Raw genomic sequence first — 9,739 nt, forward strand, 5'->3', positions numbered from 1 at the left:
GGTATTGTCCAGGACATGGCATACAGGGGGAAATTGGGGCTTTGTCTTGCAGGAATGGACCTAGAGTTCTTGCTGAATGAAGTAGTGCACAACTGTGACTTCACTTCCCTCAGGATCAGGAGTGGAGGACTGGACACCAGATCATTCCAGTTTGATTCAAGGTTGCCACATGGGTAAAGTAGTCTCAACCATCTAGAGGAATGCACAGCACTGTAGGAAGAATATTATGTCTTTATCTACATCTCCACCAGGGTAAGGTTGAATATCTTCTCTCTGATACCTCACCCACTTTCCACTAAGGCTCATAATCTACTACACTCACTATTGCCTGTAACATCTTCCCCATTCACTCTGATCCATTCCAACTCACAACACCTATAACCTTGTATGCTCTCTGCACTGCCTGCTCACTTGCTTGGAACACTTTGTCACCTGCATCTACAGTAACAGGTGTGTCACCCAGTTTTTACTCCAGTAATACCTGCTGTCATTCCAGGAGGGAAAAAACCCGTAATAAGACAAAGAAAAGTCAAGATGGATGATATGCTTCCTATGCTTCCTCAACTGTTTTGAGAGGATACTGAATCTGATTGAGTTTTTTGAAGAAGTAACAAAGAGGATTGATGAGGGCAGAGTGGTAGATGTCATCTATATAGACTTCAGTCAGGCATTTGACATTGGAGACGGGTTAGCAAGGCTATATCTCATGGGCTACAGGGAGAACTAGCCATTTGGATACAGAACTGGCTCAAAGGTAGAAGGCAGAGGGTGGTGGTGGAGGGTTGTTTTTCAGACTAGAGGCCTTTGATCAGTGGAGTGCCACAAGGATTGGTGCTGTGTCCTCTACTTTTTGTCATTTACATAAATGATTTTGATGCGAGCATAAGAGGTACAGTAAGTTTAGAGGTGTAGGTGGACAGCGAAGAAGGTTACCTCAGATTACAACAGGATCTTGACCAGTTGGGCCAATGGGCTGAGAAGTGGCAGATGGAGTTTAATTCAGATAAATGCGAGATGTTGCATTTTAGGAAAGCAAATCTTAGCAGGATTTATACACTTAATGGTAAGGTCCTAGGGAGTGTTGCTGAACAAAGAGATCTTGTAGTGCAGGTTCATAGCGCCTTGAAAGTGGAGTCACAGATAGCTAGGATAGAGAAGAAGGTGTTTGGTACGCTTTCTTTTATTGATCAGAGTATTGAGTACAGAAGTTGGGTAGTCACATTGCGGCTGTACAGGACATTGGTTAGACCACTGTTGGGATATTGCGTGCAGTTCTGGTCTCCTTCCTATCAGAAAGATGTTGTGAAACTTGAAAGGGTTCAGAAAAGATCTACAAGGATGTTGCCAGGGTTGGAGGATTTTGAGCTACAGGGAGAGGCTGAACAGGCTGGGGCTGTTTTCCCTGGAGTGCCAGAGGGTGAGGAATGACCTTTTTATAAGAGGTTTACGAAATCATGAGGGGCATGGATAGTATAAATAGACATAGTCTTTTCCCTGGGATAGGGGAGTCCAGAACTAGAGAGCATAGGTTTAGGGTGAGAGGGGAAAGATATAAAAGAGACCTAAGGTGGTTTAAGCTAGCACAATGGCAACATTTTAAAAGGTATTTGGATAGGTATATGACTAGGAAGGGTTTGGAGGGATATGGGCTGGGTGCTGGTAGGTGGGACTAGATTGGGTTGGGATATCTGGTCGGCATGGACTGGTTGAACCGAAGGGTCTGTTTCTGTGCTGTATATTTCTATGACTCTATGACAGTCCCAAGCAAACACCTAGCTTGGACTGTTCTCAGATGTTGCCCTTGACTTACTGTTCTGGTATTCTCGGAGCAAAAGCTTAAGCCCTTAGCCATCCTGATATCAATGACAAGTCCAGTTTGAGTTCTGTCAGCTCCACAGAGCTCCTGACTTCATTTCGGCCTTCGTTCAAACACCAACAAAAGAGCTGAATTCTAGAGGTGATGTGCAAATGACTGCTCTTGACATTAAGGTCATATTTGACCAAGTGTGACTTCAAGGAGCCCAAGTAAGGCTGGAATCAGGGGCAATTCTCGACTGGTTGGAATTATACCTGGCACATAAGAAGATGGTTGTGCTTGTTGGAGGTCAGTCATCTCAGCTGCAGGACATCCCTACAGTAACTCCTGCAGAGGAGTGTCCTAGGCTAACCATCTGCAGCTGCTTCATCATTGTGTCCATCATAAAATCAGAATTGGGGATGTTCGCTGATGATTGCACAATGTTCAGCACCATTCACGACACTGAAGCAGTCCATGTTCAAATACAATAAGATCTGAACAATATCCAGGCTTGGGCTGACAAATGGCAAGTAACATTCACACCACACTAATGTCAGGCAATGACCATCTCCAATAAGACAAAATTTAACCACTGTTCCTTGGCATTCAATAGTTTTACCATCATCACTATTAGCATCCTTGGGGTTGCCATTGATCAGAAACTTAGCTGGACTAATCACACAAACACTCTGGCTACGGTGGCACAGTGGTTAGCACTGCTGCCTCACAGCGCCAGAGACCTGGGTTCAATTCCCACCTCAGGCAACTGACTCTGTGGAGTTTGCACATTCTCCCCGTGTCTGCGTGGGTTTCCTCCGGGTGCTCCGGTTTCCTCCCACAGTCCAAAGATGTGCAGGTCAGGTGAATTGGCCATGCTAAAATTGTCCATAGTGTTAGGTAAGGGGTATGGGTGGGTTGCGCTTCGGCAGGGCGGTGTGGACTTGTTGGGCCGAAGGGCCTGTTTCCACACTGTAAGTAATCTAATCTAATCTAAAAAAAAGCAGTAGGTCAGAGTTTAGGAATACTGTCATGAGTAACTCACCACCTGACTCTCTAAAGCCTGTCCACCATCTGTAAGCCACAAGTCAGGACTGTGATGGAATACTGTCCAATTGCTTGGATGGGTTTACGTCTAACAATGCTTGAAGCTTGACACCATCAGGACAAATCAACGTGGTAAAAACAATGACTGCAGATGCTGGAAACCAGATTATGGATTAGTGGTGCTGGAAGAGCACAGCAGTTCAGGCAGCATCCAAGGAGCAGCGAAATCGATGTTTCGGGCAAAAGCCCTTTATCAGGAATAAAGGCAGAGAGCCTGAAGCGTGGAGAGATAAGCTAGAGGAGGGTGGGGGTGGGGAGAAAGTAGCATAGAGTACAATAGGTGAATGGGGGAGGGGATGAAGGTGATAGGTCAGGGAGGAGAGAGTGGAGTGGATAGGTGGAAAAGGAGATAGGCAGGTTGGACAAGTCATGAGGACAGTGCTGAGCTGGAAGTTTGGAACTAGGGTGAGGTAGGGGAAGGGGAAATGAGGAAACTGTTGAAGTCCACATTGATGCCCTGGGGTTGAAGTGTTTCGAGGTGGAAGATGAGGCGTTCTTCCTCCAGGCGTCTGGTGGTGAGGGAGTGGTGGTGAAGGAGGCCCAGGACCTCCATGCCCTTGGCAGAGTGGGAGGGGGAGTTGAAATGTTGGACCACGGGGTGGTGTGGTTGATTGATGCGGGTGTCCCGGAGATGTTCCCTAAAGCGCTCTGCTAGGAGACTACCTGGTCAGGTCCACGACCCCCTACAACCCACCCTCCCATCCTGGCACCTTCCCCTGCCACCGCAGGAACTGTAAAACCTGCGCCCACACCTCCTCCCTCACCTCTATCCAAGGCCCTAAAGGAGCCTTCCACATCCATCAAAGTTTTACCTGCACATCCACTAATATCATTTATTGTATCCGTTGCTCCCGATGCGGTCTCCTCTACATTGGGGAGACTGGGCGCCTCCTAGCAGAGCCCTTTAGGGAACATCTCCGGGACACCCGCACAAATCAACCACACCGCCCCATGGCCTTACATTTCAACTCCCCCTCCCACTCTGCCGTGGACATTGAGGTCCTGGGCCTCCTTCACCGCCGCTCCCTCACCACCAGACGCCTGGAGGAAGAACTCCTCATCTTCCGCCTTGGAACACTTCAATCCCAGGGCATCAATGTGGACTTCAACAGTTTCCTCATTTCCCCTTCCCCCACCTCACCCTAGTTCCAAACTTCCAGCTCAGCACTGTCACCATGATTTGTTCAGACTTGTCCTACCTGCCTACCTCCTTTTCCACCTATCCACTCCACCCTCTCCTTCCTGACCTATCACCTTCATCCCCTCCCCCATTCACCTATTGTACTCTACGCTACTTTCTCCCCACCCCCACCCTCCTCTAGCTTATCTCTCTACGCTTCAGGCTCTCTGCCTTTATTCCTGATGAAGGGCTTTTGCCCGAAACGTCGATTTCGCTGCTCCTTGGATGCTGCCTGAACTGTTGTGCTCTTCCAGCACCACTAATCCACCATCAGGACAAAGCAGCCCGCTTGATTGGCACTGCATCTACCCCATCTACCAAAGATGCTCAATAAACACTGCTGCTACAATCTTTAAGATACACAGCAGAATTTCACTGAAGATCTAGACAGCACCTTCCAAACCCATCACCACTCCCAGTTAGAAGGACAAGGATAGCAGATATGTGGGGACATACCACCTACAAGTTCCTCTCCAAAGCACTAACCACCCTGATTTTAAAAGTTTTGCCTTTGCTGCACTGTCACCGGGTCAAAATCCTTCCTTAACAGCATTGTAAATCTACCCACAGCACATTGACTGCAGTGGTTCAAGTAGGCAGCTTAATACTATCTTCTCCAAGGGCAGCAAGGAGCAGGCAATAAATGCTGGCCCAGCCAGCAATTTCTACAAGTGGGCAAAAAAAGTATTATTGACTGTATTTCTGTGCTAAACAACATGGCAATACATCAGTAAATGAGCCTGGTCTTCTAGATGAGGGGGCAAAGTGCTGCAAGACAAGACAAGATAGTGCAAGGCAGGAATGCTGATGTTCAGGTCGAGTCAAAGTGAGTGAGCACTGTAGCATAGAGCGAAGAACCAGAGAAAAGGGTCACTGGACCTGAAACATTAACTCTGCTTTCTCTCCATAGCAGCTGCCAGACCTCTGACTTTTTACCAGTAATCTCTGTTTCTGACTTCCAGCATCTGCAGTTATTTTTCCTAAACCAGAGATGCAGCCTGGCCCAATCAGTGAGCTGAGTGCTTGTCCTGGTGCACACATTATCCTTGCTGCAGATATTTAAAAATAGATCTAGTGCTGCATTGAAGTATCAAAGTATAAGTGGATTGGACATGAGGTTCTTGAAAGCTGGCAGATGTCAGATACCATGTGTATGGAGGTTGTTTGTGTATGGGATGTTAAACCCTCCAAGAAACCAGAGTGGGGTCAATGTCGAACTTTCTCAATGGCTAATTTGTTTGACAAATTTGGCAAAATTACAAACTGAATATTAATGTAGCGAGTTGGTTTGCTAACGACATTTGACAAGAAATGGTGAGACGATCTCGTTCGGAGCTACTCACTCCATTCTGCCACACTCTATGCTATAGCTCATGTCGCTCATACTTCTTTAAGATTCTGCCCTGAAATCAGAATTATTCCTGGGATGTTGTTTGTGTTTTCCAAGGTGGTATCAGATGCAAATCATCTGACAATTCAACCAGCGTTTCCTTGTTTTCCATCTTTAATTCTCCAAATTGTGTAGAGGGCTAACACTTACTTTAGTTGCTCTTACTCTTTTTGAAATATCTGTAAAAACATTATAATCTGTTTTTATATTCTTAGCTAACTTTTTCTCATACACCAATTCTACTGCTTTTTTTTGAATATTTGCTTGCCTTTTTTGAATTGTGCCGTACAGTCTTTTGACTTGCCACAATACAATGACACTAAAATTACATTCAAGGTAGGTGATAGATTCCCTTCCCTGAAAGGTATCAGTGAAACCACTTGGAATTGGTTACAATCATCTTTTCGGTCCCAGCCTATAAATGTCTAAATTTATTTTTAAGCTTCCCATGATTGAATTTCAGCTTGGTTGGATAGTCCAGTACCGTACACATGTTAGTGTGTGCTAAGTAGGACATTAAGTATTTCAAGGATTTAACTTTTTTTTAAATGAAGGATTGCCGCATGTGCCTAATATGTCCAGGTATCTTGAAGTTTATCTATCCCAGACAGTAAGATCTACCATGTTCTGCAATAGGGTTCAATTTCAGTGATGTAAGAAAGCAAGGATAATCTTAACCCCTCTGATCCTATAATGATTCACCTGCAACTGTGACAAAAAAGGGTGAGACCTGGGGGATTTCTGGATTCACGACATATCTGGTGAACCAGATGTACACCAGAGAAGCTTATGATGCCTGAAATTAAATACGAAGGAGGAATGTTACAACATACCAGAAGGGCACCCAGGATGGGAAACAGTGGCAGTTTAGTTGGGAACATCAAAGTCTGATGGGCTTAAGGATGCAATTGCACAAAATTAGGCTGCAAAGGTATTGTGGCAAGTAGAGGGTGAAAGTTGATAGGGAATTTTAAAAACATAATTGCCAGACTCTTGGTAAATTTTCAGCAATGTAGATGCAAATTGAATTGAAAGGAATTGTGAGAATGTGGGTGATTTCAGAACAACAAATTAACTGAAATGGTCTCATCGCTATAATAGCGGGAATAAAGAGACCACCGAAGTTGGAAAGATTGAGTACCGGCTATGATTATTTATAGTAGGCAAGCTTGAATGGAAGCAGGTTTGAAGATTATCAAAGAACAGTGAATTTGAAGGAGAGGGCAGCATTATCAGACACCAAAAGTGAAATAATGGAGAATAAGTAATCTTGCAGTAGCTGAGGGAATAAAGGAGGGAAAATGTCTAGAACAAAGAATGAAATCATAAGTTATGCTTTTAAAGAATAGGACAGTAGATAACCGAGATTAAAGGCCTGAAATAGCTGGAACAGGAAAAAGTGTTCCAAATATGCGTGACTTGAAAGCACTAAGTGGAGGCTCTGGCTCCAGATAACATAACAGGACAAGACGATTAACCTAAGACAGGCCACTGTCATTTCACGATTCTTATGAAATTTTAGTTGAAGTATTCTTGTTTGGTTGTGGCTTTTCAGAGCATTTCATTTGAAACATCAAAAGTAGCTGCAAAATTATAGTATAAAATTGAGCTATTTTTGTGTACAACTCCATCTTACTAAATACGTTTCTTCTTTTAAAATTCTGTAGAAGTTAGGTACCCCAGTTCAACACCGATATCTGGAGAATGAAAAACGGCCAAAAGCCTTTGATGAGCTTAGACAAAGACTGCAATATTATGCAAAACTAATGGGAGAATCCAGGAATAATGTAAGCAAAATTTCACAAGTGCAATTTATTTTTGTGAATGAAGCAGATAGGAAAATTAATATTCACATATTTTACAGATTGAAGAGTATAACCATATAGATGTTTCTGAAATGGCGAAAGTGGAAAAGGCAGTGAATGAAACAATGGAATGGATGAATAAGGCAATGGAGACACAGGCTAAACTGAATTTTGATCAAGATCCTATAATACATGCATCTGAGATTAAAGAAAAACAGAAGGTTATATCCCTTTTGTATTAAGTTGATATGTTGAAACACACTTAATATGCCTATGATCATGTAATTAGAATTTGAGGATTACAAAACAAGGTAAAGTCTGAATAAGCTTTGCACTAAATTGGATCGGAGTCAGATCTCTGACAGGCACCCAGAGAATTCTTGTATTGAAGATAGGATGCCCTGCAGATCTTGAGAAATTTTGTCTTTTGGAGCTGGAATAATTCTGGCAACCTTTTTTTTTTGAATTTCTTTGCCTTTCTATACCTTTTCTCTTTGGAATGGTGATCAAAGCAATTTCTCATTAAGAATTGATTCACCAATGACCAATGCATTTCAATTTCCAACTTGCCCTGATAATACAGGCCAGGCCCTTAAAGTATCTGATCAGTGATCACTCCCAAAACCTTTATTGTAATTGCATATCATTGGCTCTTTGTGCAGTTAGTCTGCATTTTATTCATCCAAAAATCTATCAGCCATGTTTCAGGCATTCTACATAGCTGATGACCATCAAAAATAATTGAATCGGTCTTCTTTCTGTTACTATCTACTACAAATTTAAGGTCATCTCATGTTCTATAGCATTCGCATATGTTTTCAACACCATGCATCCTGAATGTTCATTTTTTTATAATCAGGTAGTTTTGATTTACAGTTATGCTGTACTTTACTGTCCCAATTCTCAATCCGTGCAGCATGTGCTTCATTATTTCTACCTCAACAAATTATTTTCCAACCTAAGTCTAAGGTCAGTATCTCCCAATGATTTTCTATTGGCTCAACATGCACATTTGAAATGTTTAATATTAACACCCAAATCTTAACAATGAGCAAATTACTAGGATTTTGATGTGATTTTGATATGGCTGTTTTTTTGAACGTGAAGTATACTCAAGATCAAAACATTCTTACCAACATTGTTACTTATATTTGTTAATTTTCTTAACTTCTCTTCGTAGGAGCTCGATACTATCTGTAATCCAATAGTAACTAAACCCAAGCCAAACGTAGAAATTCCTAAAGAAGAAAACCACTTGAACAGTAAAACTAATTCTAAAAATGGAGGAGGGAGAGAGCCAATGGAGAATGAACGCCTTGCCAAGGATACAGAAATTCCTTCCCAAAATGGTCACTGCCATCCAGGAGAGAGCTTGACAACCAACATGGATTTGGATTGATCAGTAGAGGTGTAAAATAAATATTTTCTCTCTACAAATTTCTTTTTTTTTTCTTTTAATGTTTCTAAATGCCCAACCTATTCATTTCTAAAAAAGCTTTTCTAACATATTTTCTTCAGTACCTAACTAGTGAAGAGTTCAGCCATTTAATATGTACAATGTGTTGGTAAATATTTAAAAACAATGGTAATGTTAAATTCCTGTGGAATTGTAAATTTCTGTTAGTCATCTACAGAGCATGATGCATCAAAGTATTTTGTAAAGTTATGCTTCATCAATCTGGGTATTTAAAGCATGAAGTTCTAACTGGTGCATGTTTCAGCAGTAGTTGGGCATATGTATGTATTTGTTTTTTGATTTTCTTCATTTGTGCAGTATTAAGATGATGATGGGACCCAAATAATTAGAATAAATTGAGTAAATATTGAGTAGATTAAGCTGTGTATTACTTTCTACTACAGATTAAAACATTCAGCATTAGATTTGGGGGGGAAAATATCCAAAATAAAACAATAAATGTCTTAACTGTTTTATCAATTGTTTGAGAGTAATTTAGAAAATCAGTTCTTTAAAATAAATTCCAGATGAGTCTCTTCAAATGGTTTATTTTGGGATAGTTTTTTTTCCATTCATGCATGAGATATGGGTGATGCTGGCTAGGCTAGCATTTATTGCCCATCCCTAATCTCCTTTTGAGAAGGTAATGATAAGCTGAATCTTTGCAGTCCCTGAGTTGGAGGTACACCCACAATATTATCAAGGAGGGCGTTCCGGCCTTCGGAGCAACTCAGTCACCATTAGCCATGAGGCTGGTGCAGCTACCATCCCCACGGCGATCGATGACATCACTCTCTTACCCCCCACCCCACCCCATCGTGGTCGCTTACACAGCTACTTCAGCCTCTCATGATTTCACATGGACCATGCGCAACATCACTTCCGCCCCTTATGTCATCACTGACATCACACGTTCGGCGACTTGCGTTCCCCCTACTGCTGTGTTCACTACCACTTCCACTCGCACGAACGCCACTCACCTGCATACTGCCGATACACCCCCCAC

At 42.5% G+C, this 9,739-nt stretch overlaps 1 protein-coding gene across 4 annotated transcripts in view; it reads left to right on the forward strand.

Annotated features, from left to right (window-relative positions):
- hsph1 (heat shock 105/110 protein 1) overlaps positions 1-9,104 on the forward strand; it is a 109,967-nt gene extending 100,863 nt beyond the window's left edge. For all 4 annotated transcript variants that reach the window (XM_072577258.1, XM_072577255.1, XM_072577256.1 and 1 more), the window contains 3 exons: positions 7,140-7,259; positions 7,337-7,498; positions 8,458-9,104. In XM_072577258.1, the coding sequence (XP_072433359.1) occupies positions 7,140-7,259; positions 7,337-7,498; positions 8,458-8,676 (501 nt within the window). In that variant the 3' untranslated portion in view covers positions 8,677-9,104. The remainder of the gene's footprint in view (positions 1-7,139; positions 7,260-7,336; positions 7,499-8,457) is intronic.
- Positions 9,105-9,739: the final 635 nt, after the last annotated feature.

This window comes from Chiloscyllium punctatum, chromosome 9 (genome assembly GCF_047496795.1).
Source record: "Chiloscyllium punctatum isolate Juve2018m chromosome 9, sChiPun1.3, whole genome shotgun sequence".
NCBI classification, from domain to species: Eukaryota; Metazoa; Chordata; class Chondrichthyes; order Orectolobiformes; family Hemiscylliidae; genus Chiloscyllium; species Chiloscyllium punctatum.